Consider the following 20,127-nt stretch of genomic DNA (forward strand, 5'->3'; position numbering starts at 1 on the left):
CTTAACTTTGCCATAAGGGTGAAACAGCGCCCCCAATTTGACGCTGGTGGCCAAACAGTGTACTGCATCCATATACGGGTTATATTTGAGAATGAATGGTAGAGAGTTGGTATTAATCATATGCAGTGTTTGGAATAACGCCGTTTAAAAGAACGGCGTTAGGTAACGGCGTTATTTTTTCAGTAACGGAGTAATCTAATTCATTACTCTCCTCGTCGTTACAACGCCGTTATCGTTACTGGGTAAACAAAGTGGCACGTTACAATTGGGCTGAATGAAGCGCCGCGGTGTCAGCATGGGGAGAGCAGTGGAGAGGGTGGGCGGAGTCTGACGGAGCAGAACACGCACATCTGACTGTCCGTGCAGAGTACTGCATCGCGCTCTCTGCTCCATAAACTACTTGTGTCCCCGACCCGCGGCTTGTCATCCCCACAGCGCGGTGCAGCCGCAGGGGAGAATCAAGTTGGTGATCATTGATCAGTAGTGTTGGAACTTATTTTTAACCCAAAGACGCAGTGGACGCGGTGGAGACACGTCTTTCTCCCTCTCTCTCTCAGCGCCTTTCTTCTTCCTCTCTCCCCGCTCTCCGCTCCATAGAACAGTGCAAGGCCACTAACCTTCTGGGGCATGTAAACTTATATTTGCTGTCGATTGTTTCACGGAGAGACATCATGCGTGTGCGTAAAGTCTGCCCTGATCGTTGGCACATGTTACTCTTGTTCCTCCCCATTCTCTTTGAATACGGCCATATTCCTACATTAATAAAACAGCGGCGCAAATACAATACCACTCAGTCACAGGGGCCTCCCCCACTCACCCCCCATTCAGTTCATTCAGTTACTATGAACATCTTTGAACATCTTTGAACACCTGTCTGTTCTAACCATTTCAATTGACTTGTGAAAACAGCAACAACAAAAAAACAAAATTCTTTGACATATAGCAACACAAATAGTTACTTTCCCTGGTAACGAGTTACTTTTATTATAGAGTAATTCAGTTACTAACTCAGTTACTTTTTGGAACAAGTTGTGAGTAACTATAACTAATTACTTTTTAAAAGTAACGTTCCCAACACTGATCATATGCGGCACAAAAGTAGGTCACTCTCTGCCCTAAAATCACATAATCAACGACAGCATCAAACAGGAGTTGATTTTTTTCACCCATGAAAAATACAACTATTTGTTGAAGACAGACAGTATGGGGAAAAGGCAAGATTCATCCGCGGAACTTGGTATTCCCCACGTAGGCGCATCGACAATAATGATGTAATAATTAAAGCTATGTGATGGTTAGCTATGCAAAGATATAATCAGCTCACGTATTCTTGTACAAATCATTGACAGTATATTTAGAATTTAATTTATATTTAGCAATCCACTGTCAATGGTACAAATTTGGATAGCTGTTGGGAAATGTACAGCAAAAAACTAGGAGGACCTATGAACTTTTGTGTGAAGGCTGATTGCGGTACATTACCAGCTGATGGCGCCCAAGAATCAGCATTGCTTTCCGGTCACTTTAGCGCAGATATATAAATCACCTGTTAGCCTTATGGGACTAGCTTTAGTCGCTCGTTTTGACTTACACATCTGCGTTCACTCTGCGCACCCTTGAGACTGATCCAAAAACATGTTTACGGGTTATCAACACAATGAACAACCCGAGGAACTTGTGCCATCGGAGAGGGAGTTGACTATATCGACTAAACGTAACTGCGTTGCCTCATTTCAGACTTGAAATGGGCGCTCGTTGCGAAAATTTGCAGCTAAAGCTTACATAGCGGTGAGTACTGTACTGATAGATGACTGTTTGATTCATATCGAAATGCTAGCTAGCCCCTTAGTGCTAATCTGCTGCAGTGCGACCAGGTGACAGAATTTTCAGCGATGTTGTTATTCAACCAAAAATATTCAAGGATATTTGTAATATGATGTACTGTTGATTTACACATCCCATATGTAGTTATTTGGAAAACGACAAAGGTACAAAGTGTCCCCCCACACTGTTCTGGGGAACGGTTACTAGGTCAACTAACGTTAATCCCGTTGCATTTGCACATTGGAGTTTCGGGGTATATTTCCGTATGTTCGGGTGCTGTCTTTTCCATATTTTTGTAAAGGATGACAAACCTGTTTGTTACATTTACACATCATTGCTGCAACACCAACACAGTTTGAACGGCAGCGTGTTGACCCTGCTGCTCCATTCTGTAACGTTATGCACAATTGTGCAACTCTCTTGGCTCGGTATTACAGGATATTGGGTAAGATAATGTTAGTAATAAGAGAAAGCCACGTTTTGTATCTTCAAAATTATGGGCTCGCTTGTTTTTCGTTTAGTGGAATTTTCTTGACCTGAGTTTAATGTGTTGTACTGTACAGACATCATTTGGTAACCAAAGAAATCTAACCAAGGAAGATTGAATCAACCGTAAAACTTAATAAGTTGTGCATATTGTTCGTTCCAAAATTTCTGAACACTGTGTATCAGTTCCCTGAATTTTGTCACAAATGCGCATTGTGTTTTATTTCTTAATCTTTAGTCATTTGGTCCAGACAATTGGGTGAAGCTTTTAAAGTTTAAGAACTAAAGTCTGTTATAGATCATAATATTTAAATGTTTATCAAACGCAAACATCATACTATTTGCAAACTATTTTGTGACATTATTGTAATAGGCTTGTGTACATTTTATTTCTGCCCCAATTATCTGTCTGTCCATAACCCATTTCAGGAGCATGTGCCTCTGGCATGTGCGATTGGACTCATGCTCTCTACAGATAAGCTAATGTAACCCAGTTTATGCAGCTCCGCCTTCGCTCTGACCCTGCCCTTATGTACGGTCAACATAACTAACAGCAAAAGGCCTTGTCACTTCCAGGTTTCTCTTAATTACGTTTGTTAGGTAATGCTCTCAACATGTCACTGGCGCCACTCGCTTTGGTGGTGACAAAGTCTAGACACTGATCCAGGTGTAAGGTTGCCAGGCCGCCACCTTTAAATTGTTTTACGTAAGAAGTGACACAGTGCTACTCTAAACCTCTGGTTTACTGGCAATGCAGGAGTGGACGGTTCCCATGAGCACCACAATGTTTTGTTGTTGTATTTTCATCTAATTGTGTGGAAAAAAAATACAAAATCGGGAGAAAAATTAGGCTAAACTGCAGCTACAGTATCATGAAGAATGATGGGGAAAAAAATGAACTTTGGCACATTCTTCATTAAAGTTTTCAGCTGTGTAAGCCAAAGTCAGATGGAAGACCTCAGTGATGTTACGGTATATTGTAGCCATAATATTGTGTCCATTTGGTGATGTGTTGTGCAGTGGCCCGAAGTGACACAGTGCTTCTCTAAATCTCTACTTTACCGGCAACAAAAAAAGAAGGTCCAATTTCCCATGAGCCACTTGATGCTTTGTTTACTGTTTTCCTATGTCGGCTTTGTTGCTTGTGTTGAAAAGGAGGCGTTTGTTGTGATGCTGTTTATCTGTTGTTGTTGCCAGGTCGGAGGGGGCTGGAGAGAAGGCAGGAGGAGAGCGTTGACCAAAAGTCCATCAGGTTCTGAAGATGGCAAAGATGACTGACCGCGCGGCTCAACATGTGGCTGCCATCTCCCCAGTGCAGCAGATGCTGGCCTCTGGCACTGGAGCTCTCCTCACCTCCATCATGGGTAAGAGCCGGGCGCTAACATTAGCAGTTTCGGTCTTTCTTTGAAGTGGTAATATACCTTTGAAAATGTGAGTGAGATGAGAATGAGTGTGAGATAAAAAGGGGCAAAATACTACATGTCATGTTAATGTACATTTTCGTGCGATATTTCTCCTTTAATTACATGTTTGTGTCCCATGGGCTGTTTCTAAAGAGTTGATTATTGTGTTTCCAGTCACACCGCTGGACGTTGTGAAGATCCGCCTTCAGGCCCAGCAAACCCCCTTCCACAAAGGTGAGTGGTTCATTTACATTTGACCCAACTATAATAGATACAGACGGCATCCCTGGAATCGCCCATATATGGTCATGTTTAAAAACAGTTAAGGGGGAAAACAATTTTGTGAAAAATCTAAATTATTCAAAAACTACTTTAACAAACGCTGAATTATGAATATAGTTTTCTACTAAATAAAAATACAAAGACATGGAGAGGAGCAAAGTGGTTCAACAGCCCATAAATACATAAAAAATAACGGAGAATGCTAACATGATGCTACATGTCAACATCATGCTAATGCTAACACTAGCTAGTGTTAGCATTAGCATATCCATATGGACCTGATTTACACTGGACTTTATTTGTATGTGATAAATAAATTCATATTCCAGCAGAAAAAGGCTAAAAAGAGTGAAAAATGTTGTTTCCCATAAGATTCTATTTTCCTCCTCGGTGAAGCCCCGCCCCCTTCTATAACGAGATGCCGTCTGTATATATCGAAGCTTTACATTTGCCCATGTTCAGAGCTTGCCTTTTAGCGTGAAATGCTGCATCCCTTGTTCATAGCAAAATTAGAAATAAATCAAGTTTAAAAAAGAAATACAAAATACTTCTTTTCTCAATAATACAAAGAAAAGGAAAATGTAAATAAAAAGCAGGTTTATCACACAAAAAGCAATATTTGTGTAAATGTAAGTAATGTCACACTGGCGCACTGTCGATTTATATTTCACTCAGCTCCTTCCAGCCTCGCACCAAAACCATCTGGAGCCTCGATGTGCGTCTTTACATTTTTTCTGCAGAGTCATGCAGCTGTGTGGGCCACAGGTCAAAGGAAGTGGACGTGTTTGGAAAGAGAGAGGCCCAATTGATCTATCCTCTGTTTGCACCATGTTGTATAGGATTTACCCCAAAAATTCAATAATGTAAACAGACAATGTGGGGGAAAAGAAAATGAGATGATTGCAATAGGAAATAAAAGGTTAAATGAAATGTATTGAGAAGGAGCAATGCAAGAAACCGTAATAAATTCATCGAGTTTGCGGTGGTGAAGCAGCCACTCTCTCTTTGCCAGCTCTGAACATGTACTCCTATTGATTCTTCGCTTAAACATTTGCTTCTAACCCTAGTCGTTCAGTCAAATGGCTTTCCTTAAACATTGCTTTCTGCTTTGTGTCTCCGCTTTAGCCTCTGAATCCACTGCATGGGGTCGAGTCCTTCGCCCGTCCAAGTGTGAGTATCAGAAGAGAACAAAACAGCTGCTTATCTTTGTCTGCACGTGTGTGACACTAACACAAACGCTAAAGCTCAAGACCAGAACATTTATTTGGTTGTATGGTTTTAATAGAGTTTAGTCATGACAAATCCTAGTTTTTGGTCATTTTTGCATTCATTTCTACAGGCAAAATGGATCTTTATTTATTCAGAAAAGGTACTAGTAGGTAGATTGAGCTATTTTTAGAGTTTTTTTTTTTTTTTTTTTAATGTTGTGTCAATATTTTTCTCTGAACAGAACAGAGAGGGAACAAAATAAACATTTACAAGAACAGCCTCACCCCGGCGTTATCTGAAAGCCTGGACTCTGCCGTTGATCTCGTTTTAATCACGTTTTTTGGATCTAAATCAAAAGCGCTTCACCACTCCACTGTTGTAAATGATTATACTGTTGTCAGTGGAAAATATTTACCTTTCCCAGTACCATGTTAACAAGACGATGTGGATCGAGGCTGGACACAGATTAATCTTGGACTAGAAGGGTCAAGGGTCACACACCAAAAATTCTTTCTCACATCAAAATGTTTGTTGCTGAGGGTTCTAGTTCTCCATGATTTTGTGATCAATCGAGCTGATTCACCAGGAAGGGCCAAGGTCTTAAATGTCATTAAAGGGTATTCTATCTGGTTCAGAAGGTGCAAATATCGATATGACCCACCCTTTGTCAAAAATACAATAAATATGGTCTTAAAAACAGTCAACTGCAGTTTTGGCAGAAGTTGTCCACATTTCTTTGCCCCAAAGTTTCTCGTTGTGTCCTATTTGCTTTTTATTATTAAAATTTCCCAACATTCTTCTGTTCGATGGAATGTGTGCGACTCTTAAGAGTTGAAACATGCACACACTGTAGCATTAGAATGATTGTTTCTGGGCAATAAAGGGGCTAGATGCAAGTTGGTCATTTATACTCACTACTGCCACCTCAGGTCATACGTGTAACTGCACCTTCTATATTAAGCTTGTGAATGACGGCACTTCAGACCCGAAGTAACACGTTTTTGAGTGACAGTGCAGGATTTTAGAGGCAGTTGTGGTGAACAGGTCTGGGCTCATTCTACACATTAGGACATTGTTGAAACATGTAGGGGGAGGAAAATACATAACCTTTTACTGGTGTGACTCTAATAATGCCCATGTCCCTCCATTGTCAAGTGTGTACTCCACCTATGGCCCAAAGTAGCTACAATAAATTGACCTTGTTGCTTTTCACTGCTATATTTAACCCCCCTTTCCCCTTGTCTGTCACAGGGAAGTGTTTCTTGTATTGTAACGGACTGATGGACCACGTCTACGTTTGTCAGAACGGGACGCACTGCAGCAGCTGGTACAAGGCGCCCACACATTTCAGCGGCACTCTGGTAAGTCTATTTCAAGGGAAAGCTTCGGCGCAGTCGCAGTCGAAGCCTTTCATCTGTGTTTATTTTTTCCCCGTAGGACGCATTCGTCAAAATCACGCGTTACGAAGGACTCCGGTCTCTGTGGAGCGGGCTGCCCCCAACTCTGTGAGTGTCAAAGGGATTGGTTTAAAGCACTTGGAGGCTAGATATTTGGAAGTAAGGGGGGACAGCGCTTAAAGGAATAGGCCACCGTTTTTACATACTGAAATATGCTCTTACCTCACTTTAGTCGTGTTAATATATCCCCGTCTGGTCTTTGTCCGTGCGCTCTGTCACGCAAACGGAGCACATACGCAGCCTCTCCCACATGTCACATAGCTCCAAAAAAGCTCATGATAGAAGCTACCAAGGTCTTCCACGTGTTCCCTATTTAAATAAAGTTACGTGAAGTGTTTTCATGCGAAGTATATTTACACAGAAATATAGCATGTCGATTTTATAAGCAAATAAAAAGGGGGACTATATTGTGAGGCGTAATGATACGAGGAGCAAAACGTCCGCGCAGTAACTCCTAAAGACTTCCCCCGCTCACTTCCGTCAATAACCTTTAGGAGTTACTGCGCGGACGTTTTACTCCTCGTATCATTACGCCTCACAATATAGTCCCCCTTTTTATTTGCTTATAAAATCGACACGTTACATTTCTGTGTAAATATACTTCGCATGAAAACACTTCACGTAACTTTATTTAAATAGGGAACACGTGGAAGAGCTTGGTAGCTTCTATCGTGAGCTTTTTTGGAGCTATATGACATGTGGGAGAGGCTGCGTATGTGCTCCGTTTGCCTGGCAGAGCGCACGGACAAAGACCAGACGGGGATATATTAACACGACTAAAGTGAGGTAAGAGCATATTTCAGTATGTAAAAACGGTGGCCTATTCCTTTAAGTTTGCCCCAAAATTGATAAGTTTGAGGGGAAATACGGGAAATGTAAGGATTGGAGTGAGTGTGGCTGTGCGAAAAGGGACAGCTAGTTCAATTACTATCTCCACAATTGCAGCTCTTGTGGGATGTTCCCCATCTGCTGTTGTCAGTATCTACCAAAGCAGTACAAAAGAACAAAGATTGGTAGAATTAGGCTCGAGCATTCATGTATCATTCTATTTTAATCCTCCTTTTGTGTCTCTGTGTCTCCAGGGTCATGGCTGTCCCTGCGACCATCATCTACTTCACCTGCTACGATCAGCTGCGCGACTTCCTCCGCTTCGGACTGGGCTTTCAGGGCAGCCACATCCCCCTGGTGGCCGGAGCCCTCGCCAGACGTAAGTGTGAACAGACGGCTACTCATCAGTCGATTATAAAGGCCAAATGAATAAAGGATTTGAGAGAATATCTGATTAATTGCTGGAAGTAGGTTGACTTTATTATAAAACCAGGATGTTTTACTGTTTGCAGCCTTTGTGACATAATCGTGCCGCTCTTATTTTAATGACATCTCATAACATTGTCTTTCCAGTGGGCGCGGTGTCGGTGATCAGCCCGCTGGAGCTGGTCCGCACTAAGATGCAGTCCCGGCGGCTGAGCTACAGTCAGCTGAGGGTGTGTATCCGCTCGGCAGTGGCCCAGGACGGTGTGCTGTCCCTGTGGAGAGGCTGGGGCCCCACGGTGCTGCGGGACGTCCCATTCTCAGGTAACACAACACCATAAACGCCCATAAACTGGGGAAAAGGAGAGGGATTAATACATGAAGTGGTTGGACCGCTTCTGCAAGATTCTCCACTGCTTTGCTTGTTTGTTTTTTTTCCTTAAATCCATTGCGTGAAGACAAAACTGATAATAAATGTGACTTAATGGTGTCTTTTGAAGCTTTTCAAACTCCTGACCTAAAATGTCCTGCATACACTTGTTAAACACTATAGATAAGCCATGAACTGACCTGTTTCTCACCTAACCTGAGCGTCTACCTGTCAGTACACAGCACCTGTCTCAAAACAGGAAAAACAGCCCAGTGAGTTGTCAGGCCCACAAGCAACTCGGGCTGCATGATTTTGACAAAAAACCTAATTGTAATTTTTCTGACAAATATTGTACCTCGATTTGCAATTGTTTAATTTAATACATTTAACGTCTTAACTCCCACCTGAACTGAGCACATTTTCTCCAGTTTGGCTTTACCCAAATCTAAAAGCTTCTTGAAAAAATGGCGACAAAAATGAGATAACTCTAGGATGAAAATGACGAGAGCAACAAAACATGACGAAAAAGTGATGAAAATGCAACAAAAAAACTTCAAAAGTGCAGAAATGAAAAGATATGTTGATTTGGGTAAAGCTGAACTGGAGAAAATGCACTTGGTTAAGGTGGGGGTTAAGAGGTTGAATGCATAAACCGCACAAATGATGAGCGAAGGAAGTCATGTTAAAGTCTGTCAAACATATTCTTCCTCAAATGTTGCCCATATTAGAATAATCCCATAATCTTCTTTCAAAAATATTTTGTGTTATGTGGACAGCGCCCTCTTCTGGAAGAGTTTCCCGACATTCAGAATACCTCTGGGGGACAGCCATGTGACTTATATAAGTCCAGGCATCACAAAGCGTCCATCTAGGGACTTTAGAAGCTGCTTGATTGAAACTCTGGCAAACATTTATCTGTTCTAGCTGAACCTGAGATCAGAGAGATTGCAGTTGTCAAAACTTCGATTGTGATTCGATATTGATAAACCTTGCAACCCTACAAACAACTTCTTTGCATGATCTGTGTCAGTACATTGAACACTGTAAAAAAAATGCATAAAGTTTAAACCATGCTTATTCTCAACTAATTTAAAGCAATACTAAGTAACTTGTTTACCTTTAATAAATCCTTTTCGTAGTCCCTGTGGGGGAAATACAAGTGTTAGTGGGTCTGGTGTCTCTGGCCAGAAAACCACAATTGCAACTTGACTGCCACCGGACCGGAGCCACCAATACACACTAATGGAATCATGAAGAAGAAGCTAACGGGCAAAGCTAACTGTGGGCTAGCGCCTCTTTAAACCGTATTTACAGCCATGTTTGAGTGAAAAAAAAAAAGATTTCCATTGTGGAATTGGATGTACAATATCTCTCTCTCCCTTTGTCTTTTCTGTCAGCGTCGTATTTACTCTCACGGACAATTAATGAGTTAAAAAATTGCAACTTGCTACAACACTTGCAGTTGCGCTTATGGCCTCTAGGGGCAAGAGTTACTTAGTACTGCTTTAAAATGGATGTCTGGATATTTTGGACAAGAGCAGATCAACTAAATTATGAATGTGTCCATCAGAGTTTAGCAATACAAGAATTTATTTTATGGACTCTACTCGTCTTCGTCTTGTTTGTGTCTTTTTGGGTCACCACAGCAAAAACAATTTGGCAGCACTTTTCATAATGCATTTGACAACGCAACTGGCACATGTACTGTTATTATGCCCAAAGTAATGACATGTTTTCTCTGTGCTGCAGCTCTGTACTGGTTCAACTACGAGTTGATCAAGGCCGAGCTGTGCGAGCGATACGGGACGCCTCAGGCCAACTTCTCCATCAGCTTCACCTCGGGAGCCGTCTCTGGAGCGGTCAGTGTCACACCAGGCGACTAAGCAAGCGCAGTGTTTATGCATCACCTTTTCCTGTTCTGGAGAAAAAATACTGTTTCTATCTTTGTCAGCATATATGAGCTAAAGTGAAGTTATGTGTTCACGATACAGTCCTGTTTTAAACGCGGTTGCTTTAAAATACTTGCTCTACAAATCCGTTATTGATTCCTTCTTCAGATCGCCGCCATTTTGACGCTGCCGTTCGACGTGGTGAAAACTCGCAGACAGATCCAGCTCGGGGAGATGGACTCTTTGGGAGGTTCGTTTGATCGTATCTTGTTGTAAATGGAAAGTTATTAATTATTCCTGATTCATAATGTTTCGGTTTTGTTGTTTTTATTTCCTTACAGTCTCTTTGAAGAAAACCTCATCCACATGGCAGATCATGAAAGAAATTCAGACCAATTTGGGATACAGAGGCCTTTTCGCAGGTATGCTGCCGAATACAATACAGTCACAGCCTTTTGAAATCATGGAGTGTGTTTACAAGGGCTCGAAATTCCCGGTTATTAGCTATATTCTGGTTATCAGTTTTCGAGATGTGGTGTTTATATGTCACTGAGAAATCTGCAAACTCAAATCCCGATCTTTATTTGACCAAACCCGGATTTTCGTATTTAAGCTCTGTCCACGCAGGCGCATACGTAACAATTTTGAGCCCAATACGGTGAAAATATTATAAGCATAAATGTGTGGCATATTGCGGGCCTTGTTCATCCTCTACATCCTGAGCTACAGCAAGTGAGCAATGGAAAATTGTGGATAATTCGTTACTTTTACCCGTCCTGGGTCTGTCTTTATCACCGATGCGGATCAGGGAGCCCTGGAAGAAGGTTCGAAGCCGGGGCTGGTGTGAGAGAGTGGAGCTGATGGAGTTCACTGATAGTTAGTGGAGGGAAAACTTAATCCGGCTCTGTGTTGTGGTCGACTCCTCTTTGCAACGGAGGAAAACCAGCTGCCTTGAAACGTTTGTTGTCAATTTCATATAAATCCACATTACAATGCTTCTTTCCATGGTAAATATTAACTTCTTTTAGTTCTTCCATGGTTAAAATATAAAACTGTGTCTCCGCTTCACTCAAGAAACAGAAGCTCTTTGGACATGCCGCCGCCATGTTTGTTTACGATCAATTGCACATGCACAAGAAAGGGGAAGTTTCCTAAAGGAATAGGCCACCGTTTTTACGTACTGAGATATGTTCTTACCTTTGCTTAGACGAGTTCTTTTGTACCTGTCTGATCTTCACGTGTGCTCTCAGTCACGTAAACACAGCACAGATAGCGTTAGCATTTAGCCTCTCCCCCTCTCCTCTATAGCTCCAAACGAGGTCAAGATAGAAGCTACCAAGCTCTTCCACGGTTTCCCTATTTAAATATGGTTACGTGAAGTGTTCCACTACAAAGTATAATTACACAAAATTAAACAATGTGGATTTTCTAAGCGGATAAAAGGGGGAACTATATTGTAAGGCGTAATAATACCAGGAGTAGTTTGGCATCCGCACAGTAAAGTGAAGATATTACTACGTGGATTTCGACCTTGTTTGGAGCTGAGGTGGAGAGGAGGAGAGGCTAAATGCTAATGCTGTCTGTGCTGTGTTTACGTGATTGAAGGCACGAGGGAAGACCAGACAGGTACAAATGAACTCGTCTAAGTTAAGTAAGAACATATCTCAGTATGTAAAAACGGGGGCCTATTCCTTTAAAACCGGAAAACATACATACATACGTACATGAAGTTATAGCCCGGTTACTGACGGATAATCCCAGCCAGAAAATCCGGGTTTCTCAAAACTGGGAAATTGCTATTTTCGGGTTTTTAGAATTGGGAAGCTGTGTTTTATATGATCAAAGACAAAACCAGAATATTAAATTCAAGCCCTTGTAAACGCACTCATGGAGATTTTCTATATTTGCGCTATAAAATGTTGCTTGTCATGCTGCAAAAATTCCCCTCTTTTATCCTTTTTACACATTCTTGGTTCAAAAAATGTAATAAAAATGCAGCTCTTTTCCTCACACTTGTGTCTGAAGTTGCTAGTATTTTTCAGACTTTGCATTCTGTATCGTCTTGTCCAGGTTTCATGCCGAGAGTGATCAAAGTTGCCCCGGCGTGCGCTCTGATGATCAGCACTTACGAGTTTGGAAAAGCCTTCTTCCAGAATGGGAACCTGGACCAAACTCGACTGGCCTCATGAAGTTTCCCTACAATATCTCCACAAGTGAAACACGACGGCTGTTTCAGGAACACTAAGAGACAAAAGGAGAGAATGTGTGAGATTAGAAAATGGACTCCGGATACAGACATTTACTGGTCAACTCTTGGAACTGCAGAGGCAAAAAAAAAAAACTGACCAGACTTGAGCGCAAATGGAAGACCGTTCGATGAAAAAACAACTTAAAACAATTCCTGAAGTTATTGTTTGCATGGTAATGTAATGTTACCCTCTATACTTGGATTCTGAAGTGTTTGGATTTTCACAATGAGTCCAAAAGTAGGACATATTAGGAGAAAGTGTCATTTTGTAATACTTTTTAGAGGTCATTTATGCTGGATTGAAATGATAAAAGAAAAGAAAAAAAAAAGCATTGAAAACTTCAGTAATTTCAAGGCATGAGTAGGTCAGTGGCTCTCAAACAGTGAATTGTAGCTAATGCCTCACAAAATGTTTGAATGTCTGACTTTATAAATATGAGTTTAGTGGAAACTTTGTATTCCACATGCAGTCATGCATCTTGGCTAAACTTCTCTTTAGATTTGGGCTAAATCCAGTCCAAACTAGATGTACTCAAAGACTTGATTCATTGCTAAACAAATGTGTATGAACTGAACCAAGTGACTAGTACATAATGTGGGCTAATCCAGGACCAATATTAGCCCGTCCTCCACAGTTTGAGAACCACTGGGTTAGACAAATTTCCTTCATATTGTAATGCCTTTTCATGCATGATTCGTTATTGCAAGGGCCACAGTGGGAAGCTGAAGTTCAACACAAGTTTGAGGACTACAATGAAGACAAAGAGACTTTAATACAAATAATACATTTCATAGCACTTCGAGGAAATGTACACACAGCTGAGGAAAGAAAAAGCCATAAACGCACAATGAAAGACTTGGGGAATTATTTTTGTGATTGCTGTGTCGACTTCATGTAAAATATTCACAAAGCTAAGCTAGTTATTGTGACACTGGATCATAAAACATTGCTGCCTTATTACACAATGATCTGTTCATATATGTGTCAATAAAAATGGCTCGAACGTCCTCGTTGATTCTTGGGAGTGGTATGGGGAAAGTGTGACATCTGGTGGTGAAAATACGAATGGCAGGTCCACAAAGAATAAACGCCAAAACAACCAAACCAAGAAGAGGCAGAAAATACAACTTTGAACTTAGTTTGAAATATCAGAGCATCTTAATTATTTTGTGTTTATATAGAAGGTCCATGGTTCGATTCTAGGCTTGGTGGGACCTTTCTGTGTACTAGTTTGTATGTTCTCCCTGTGTCTGCATAATTGACCTTTCACATGCATAAGTTTCCGCTGCAACTAACGATTATTTTGTAATCGATTAATCTATAGATTATTTTTATGATTAATCGATTAATCGCTTGGCTGTGAAAGGTGTAGGAAAATTGTATTTTTATATATATTTTTTATCACATATAGCTTAAGTGACACTGCTTGAGGATATGTTGATGGAGTAAACTAAAGGGGAAATGTACAAAACACTACAGACCCTAACTAGAAAAGCACAGTAGGTTTTCATCCAAAATACTACATTTACTACATTTATATTTTTATGTCATTTTTGCTCCATTTAAGTTTGTGTGAACCAGAAAACAATTAATCGATTACTAAAATAGTTGTCGACTATATCAATAATCGATTAGTCGTTTCAGCCATAGAGGACATAGGTGAATTTTGTCATCTTAAATATTTCATATATACTAAACTAAATCAAAAGTAGTTAACGAGACTAAAACCATATAACGCTAAATTTTTAGCTTATTAATATTGGGGAAACAGAGACCTCCAGGGGCCTCATCAGGTATTGCAGTTTGGGGGCGGTCCTATGGATCTCACCTCTTTAAATCTCGCGTGGTTTCAGTTAGTATATAAACTAACATCGCCTTCTCCACGGCCTCTTTCATTCCTGAGTGGAGACAAAATGGTGAGTCATTCACGCTTATTCCACATCGACAAACCCAATCCGCTTCTCATCCAAACCATCCGACACTAGTACTGTATATGTTATACACAATGGTTATCATTATGAACGTTGATTGCGGTTGAGCTTGTATTTAATGGTAACTATGGGGTTAACATGCATTTTTGGACACGCCGGCTACTTGCGGGCCAAAATGGCTGCTGAGCTACATAATTATGCTTTAAAATATACTAGTGTGGATTTCTACTGCTTACTTGATCAAATCTTGACACTGCGTTTGATTATTTTGCTGTAGCATTGCTAAATATCCTATGACGTGAGTGCGGCAGTTGTAACCGCATTGACATTAGCCGCTAGTGCTAGCAAGTAGCATTTAGCCAACATGTGACTCAACTTTACTCACTTAACATTACGCCGTATGGGCAAACATCAGGGTAATGTTGTGTTCCCTCTCTAGTCCCACCGTAAGTTTTCGGCACCCCGTCACGGGTCGCTGGGTTTCCTGCCCCGCAAGAGGAGTCGTCGCCACCGCGGAAAGGCCAAGAGCTTCCCCAGAGATGACCCAAGCAAACCCGTGCACCTGACCGCATTCCTGGGCTACAAGGCCGGTATGACCCACATCGTGCGTGAGGTCGACAGGCCTGGCTCAAGTGAGTAAATGTTTTTTTTGTGTGTGTTTTGTTATAATTTCGAAGCGCGTGTCTGCCGGTGATGAGGCTCTCGACGGGCGGACAGAATGGCCTCAAGCCCCTGTTGAATGTCGAGTACTGAGCGCAGTCCCAAAGAAGTCAATTCAGTCTGCAGTGATACATTTTAGATTTGGCTCATTGGCATTTTGCATTATAGCCTTGTCTATTATGATATATTTTTCTGGTAGACTTTTCTAGAAAATCCAAATAGTGTATGGATTCTAAATAAGCAATATCAAAGTTGGAATTGGCACTAAGTCTGATATTTGCTTTTGTAGAGGTGAACAAGAAGGAGGTTGTGGAGGCTGTGACGATCGTGGAGACCCCTCCCATGATCGTGGTGGGAGTTGTGGGATACGTGAACACCCCCAGAGGCCTGCGTACCTTCAAGACCATCTTCTCCGAGCACATCAGTGACGAGTGCAAGCGCCGCTTCTACCAAAACTGGTGAGGCTTCATTATAAACATGTGGTGGTTGTTGGAGCAGTTAGTTGCCTGGTGTGACCTGAGCGAGTCTAACGTCGGTGGCCTCTTTATGGCAGCTCCTCTCAGGCGTCTGCCCTGATGAGCTCCGCGCTCCTCTGGCCGGTGGAAAGTGCTTCTTAGAAACCGAGCCATGAGCGGAAACCCTGCGCGCATGTAGCCCCCTTGTCCTGTTGGAGGGGGGCGAGCAGCGCTGCACTGAGCCCTTCCTCTGGTCCCAAAGGCCACGAAGGACCGGTGCCAAACTTGTGCTTCTGTCCCGCTGTGGAATAGGTACAAGTCCAAGAAGAAGGCCTTCACCAAATACTGCAAGAAATGGCAGGACGATGATGGCAAGAAGCAGCTGGAGAAGGACTTTGCTGCCATGAAGAAGTACTGCCAGGTGGTCCGCATCATCGCACACACCCAGGTGAGGGTTTGTTTGTTAGTTCACTGTAGCCTATAGCTGGTATTCTGTCTGTCGGTGATGAGAACATGGAAATCTGCGTCAGGCATGGCGCCCTAGAATCATGAGGATAATTTCCATGCTGCCTTCCTTCTGAGACTACAGAGCCACAATACAACAATTTGACTCTTGCACATTACTCATGTCAAGTTAAAGTAGACATGAGCCAAAGGGCAGCAACTCAAAGTACTGTGAAATGTATATTGGGTGACCTTTGGGGTTATCTGCACATTTTAATGCTTTGCATGTATAAAGTCTGCTCCGTGTATTGGAAGTCCTTTTTTAACCCAGCTCTCTGTGTTCAGATGCGCCTGCTGCCGATCAAGCAGAAGAAGGCTCACCTGATGGAAGTGCAGCTGAACGGAGGCTCCATCGCTGACAAAGTTGACTGGGCCAGAGAGAAACTGGAGCAGGCCGTACCCATCACCAATGTCTTTGTGCAGGATGAGATGATCGACGTGATTGGAATCACTAAGGGACATGGATACAAGGGTAAGGGCACTAGGAGTGATGAAAGTCAACTTGATGGGATTGGGGAATGAAATTAAACTGGCTTTTTGCAGTAGTTATAGCTATTCAACTTTAGGGGGTTAATTTGACCACTTCAACTGTCCAATTTGATATAGAATTAACTTTTGAAATGGATAACTCTTCAAATAGTTGTCGTACTATAAGGGCTTTCTCTTTTTCCACTGTGACCTGACAAAGTTCTCTGCTCGCAGGTGTGACGAGCCGTTGGCACACAAAGAAGCTGCCCCGTAAGACTCATCGTGGTCTGCGTAAGGTCGCCTGTATAGGTGCCTGGCATCCGGCTCGTGTAGCCTTCTCTGTGGCTCGTGCCGGTCAGAAGGGCTACCACCACCGCACGGAGATCAACAAGAAGGTAAAGATCTATGTGACCATTAGGGGGTAACAATGTTTATAGTAAGAGCCAGGCTTTTGTCTAGTGTCTGCCGGTGATGAGCCTCTCGACGGGCGGACAGAATGGGTTTCGGCCCTTTGTTGAATGTCGAATACTGAGCGCAGTCATGAGTTTAGATGGAACATGCTAATATTGTACCATTTGAATCAAAGTGGTTATTTAATGAGCAGTGTTGCTTCAGTTGGGTAATGTTTGTTTACGCTGTTTTCTTTAGATCTACAAGATTGGTCAGGGCTACCACCAGAAGGACGGCAAAGTGGTGAAAAACAACGCCTCCACTGAATACGACATTTCCAACAAGAGCATCAACCCCCTGGTCAGTCCTGGATTTGTTTTTAAACGAGTTAGTGGTGTCTCTGAAACGGCTGTCGCTCACTGCGTTTATGTGTTTAGGGTGGATTTGTTCACTACGGAGAAGTGAGGAACGACTTTGTCATGATCAAGGGCTGCACAGTGGGAACAAAGAAGAGGGTGCTGACTCTGCGCAAGGTACGAGACTTGTTTTTATTTGCAAATGCACCATTGCAGAAGAAATAAAGAAGATGAGTGTGTGTGGATACTCTGCTAAATTAACTCTATATTTTCTGTCTCCAGTCTCTGCTTGTCCAGACCAGCCGTCGTGCTCTGGAGAAGATCGACCTCAAGTTCATTGACACAACGTCCAAATTCGGTCACGGACGTTTCCAGACCGTGGAGGAGAAAAAGGCGTTCATGGTGAGATTATAATACTCAACTCCACAATAGTATATTATGGAAGTCTGTCCCAAATTTGTTTCAATGATAAAACCTTTGTTGAAATCACAAACCCAGGAGTAAAGATGTTGGCAGTCTTACAAAGGGTTTAAATATTGGTGAATCATGGCCCTAAGAAACTGACTATATTCTATCATATACACAGATGGTATCACCATATTTTAAAGGTGCCATTTTATTCACCAGTCTCTGCACTGTTCGTAACCTGGTTCAGATTCAGTGTGAACTCTGGTTCCATTCCAGTGCCATAGTGAGCTCCAGTGAGGCAGGGGAGCAGTGTATTGATGTGCTCGCTCCCTGTTCACTCTCTGGGAACAAGCACTTGTTCTGAGATTATTATAATACTGAAATTGGCTGTGATCGAGCATCATGTGTGGGATTAGACTAATCTACAAATGCCTAAACTCTTGCTTTTTCTGTCTGCAGGGACCACTCAAGAAGGACCGCATTTCCAAGGAAGAGACGGCATAAAGTCCTTCTGTATCTCTGCTCGATTCACTGTCACCATCTGGAGCATGTGCAGAGTTTGTTTAATAAAAAGATCGGAAAACCACTTATGACTGAGCGTTATTCATTTTAGTGATTTTTATTATTTTTTTCACAGTGAATTTTAGTATTGAGTAAATCTACATTTGATCTCAAATTATTATGCCCCATTTATAACTTGGACTTAAATTTGCGATGTGTAAATATGCAATGTTTTGTAGAAATGTTAAGTTATTAAAGGAGTAGGCCACCGCTGTTGCATATTGAGACGTTCTTACCTTAGACAAGCTAATTTGTAACCTAGTTCGTCATCCGCACAGTGAAGTGAATATATTACTGCTCGGATGTCGAACTACTGGTATTACGCCTTACAATATAGTTCCCCCTTTTATCTGCTTAGAAAATCCCATAGTTTCATTTTGTGTAATTATACTTTATAGTGTAACAATTCACGTAATGTTTAAATGGGGAAAATGTGGAAGAGCTTGGTAGCTTCTGTCTTCACCTCGTTTGGTGCTATAGAGAGGCTAAATGCTAATGCTGTCAGTGCGGTGTTTGTGACTGAGGGCACGGGTGCATATGAACTCTAAGAACATTGCAGTATGTAAAAACGGTGGCCTATTCCTTTAAATTGAGTCTAAATCGAGGCCTTAAATCTGCATTTGCTTTGGATTTCAGCTGGTATTGTATAGAAATTTCATTTAAGTACAGTATACCAAAATTATGGTAACATTTTCAGTTGCCGTTTTGGCGCTATTTTGACACTTTTCGAGAAGCTAGATTTGGGTGAAGCCAAACTGGGGAGGAGTTAGACTACATTTTACTTGCATCTGCCTGTAGAAACCCTGTTTAAGTTGAACCAAAATCAAGGTCTAAAACATAAGTTGCCGTTTTGGCTAAAATTGACCGTCTGCTCTCAAGTTGCCTGCCTTGTCTGTTTCCTCAGTTTGAAACCGTTGTATCATCTTGCTTGTGGCCAACCTAAGGTAAATTTTTTGAATACATTACTGAAATCTTTGAAAACTGCTTGCACTATACGATGCAGTCCATGAAGGTCCTTGATTCTTTTACATTCAGCATAAACTTCACTTAGTTTTAACAGCTCTTCACTCCCCACAATTACCTCTGGCCTCTTTATGAATGGATTTTTAGCCTTTTAAGTCGTTCACAATGCTTCATCTGGGACCTTCTCAACATTCAGCTTTTCCTGCAGAAATGTGCGTTTTCCAAGGTCCCTGCCCTCATACCTTATTACCATACACTGTCTGGGGAGAGCTTGAAGGACGGCTGCTCTCAGCAAAGCAGCGTTTCAGGAAATGTGCCGTGCCAAAGCATTTTTGATTATAGTCCAGGTGGATATTATGTACGGAGATACAGTGGATTATTTAACATGGTTTTCAATTATTCGGGTGCCTATTAGATTTTTTCATTTTGTATTAAAGCCAACGTAGGCGACACTGACACTGGAGGCCCTCAGTTAAACATGCTACAGTTTGTAAGTGCTTTATTTGTCATTGTACAGTTGCGTAGATCAGATGTTGGGTCAGTCTTTTTTTTTGCCGTAAAAAACTGCATTTGAAAAAAGGTGCAAGCAGCTCAAAGTGTCAAACATTGAAATTCATAAAACATAAAAGACAGTCTTAAAAACAAACAAGCCACATAGTTAAAGTGACTAGATGCAAGTTGGTCATTTGTATACTCACTACTGCCACCTAAGGTCTCACACATAGCTGCAGGTTCTATATTAAAGGGACTATACAGAGTTTAATGTTGAAACTAAGTATTTTCCTCCCCATTCATGTTCTACACATGTCCAAATGTGTAGAATGAGCCCATATTCAACACAGCTTCTAATAAAATCCTGCTCTGTCACTTTAAAAGGTGTTAATCCGGGTCATGTACGAGCTTAAAGGAATAGGCCACCGTTTTTACATACTAAGATATGTTCTTACCTCACTTTAGACGTGTTAATATATCCCCGTCTGGTCTTTGTCCGTGCGCTCTGCCAGGCAAACA

At 41.8% G+C, this 20,127-nt stretch overlaps 2 protein-coding genes across 2 annotated transcripts; both read left to right on the forward strand.

Annotated features, from left to right (window-relative positions):
- Nucleotides 1-1,570: 1,570 nt before the first annotated feature.
- On the forward strand, nt 1,571-12,484 carry slc25a39 (solute carrier family 25 member 39). The gene is made up of 12 exons (XM_079564555.1): nt 1,571-1,788; nt 3,508-3,674; nt 3,888-3,947; nt 5,121-5,165; nt 6,456-6,565; nt 6,642-6,709; nt 7,744-7,868; nt 8,063-8,236; nt 10,032-10,141; nt 10,340-10,421; nt 10,513-10,593; nt 12,242-12,484. The coding sequence occupies exons 2-12, from the start codon at nt 3,572-3,574 to the stop codon at nt 12,358-12,360; spliced, it is 1,077 nt and encodes a 358-aa protein (XP_079420681.1). The 5' UTR covers nt 1,571-1,788; nt 3,508-3,571; the 3' UTR covers nt 12,361-12,484.
- A 1,717-nt stretch (nt 12,485-14,201) lies between these two features.
- rpl3 (ribosomal protein L3) lies at nt 14,202-18,178 on the forward strand. Its single transcript, XM_079565128.1, has 10 exons — nt 14,202-14,336; nt 14,791-14,983; nt 15,301-15,469; nt 15,779-15,914; nt 16,256-16,442; nt 16,673-16,833; nt 17,087-17,188; nt 17,266-17,361; nt 17,467-17,586; nt 18,052-18,178. The coding sequence occupies exons 1-10, from the start codon at nt 14,238-14,240 to the stop codon at nt 18,094-18,096; spliced, it is 1,308 nt and encodes a 435-aa protein (XP_079421254.1). The 5' UTR covers nt 14,202-14,237; the 3' UTR covers nt 18,097-18,178.
- The last annotated feature ends 1,949 nt before the right edge of the window (nt 18,179-20,127 follow it).

Source organism: Gobius niger (genome assembly GCF_951799975.1).
Source record: "Gobius niger genome assembly, chromosome: 10".
Taxonomy (NCBI): Eukaryota; Metazoa; Chordata; class Actinopteri; order Gobiiformes; family Gobiidae; genus Gobius; species Gobius niger.

What these genes read in the sequence shown, in the direction of transcription:
- slc25a39 (XM_079564555.1), top strand. Translation starts at nt 3,572, where the DNA reads ATGGCAAAGATGACTGACCGCGCGGCTCAACATGTGGCTGCCATCTCC. An exon ending in GCAAACCCCCTTCCACAAAG is followed by an intron (nt 3,948 to 5,120) that starts GTGAGTGGTTCA and finishes TCTCCGCTTTAG; the next exon opens with CCTCTGAATCCACTGCATGG. An exon ending in CGGGAGCCGTCTCTGGAGCG is followed by an intron (nt 10,142 to 10,339) that starts GTCAGTGTCACA and finishes TTCCTTCTTCAG; the next exon opens with ATCGCCGCCATTTTGACGCT.
- rpl3 (XM_079565128.1), top strand. Translation starts at nt 14,238, where the DNA reads ATGGATCTCACCTCTTTAAATCTCGCGTGGTTTCAGTTAGTATATAAA. An exon ending in ACAAGAGCATCAACCCCCTG is followed by an intron (nt 17,189 to 17,265) that starts GTCAGTCCTGGA and finishes TTATGTGTTTAG; the next exon opens with GGTGGATTTGTTCACTACGG. An exon ending in AGGAGAAAAAGGCGTTCATG is followed by an intron (nt 17,587 to 18,051) that starts GTGAGATTATAA and finishes TTCTGTCTGCAG; the next exon opens with GGACCACTCAAGAAGGACCG.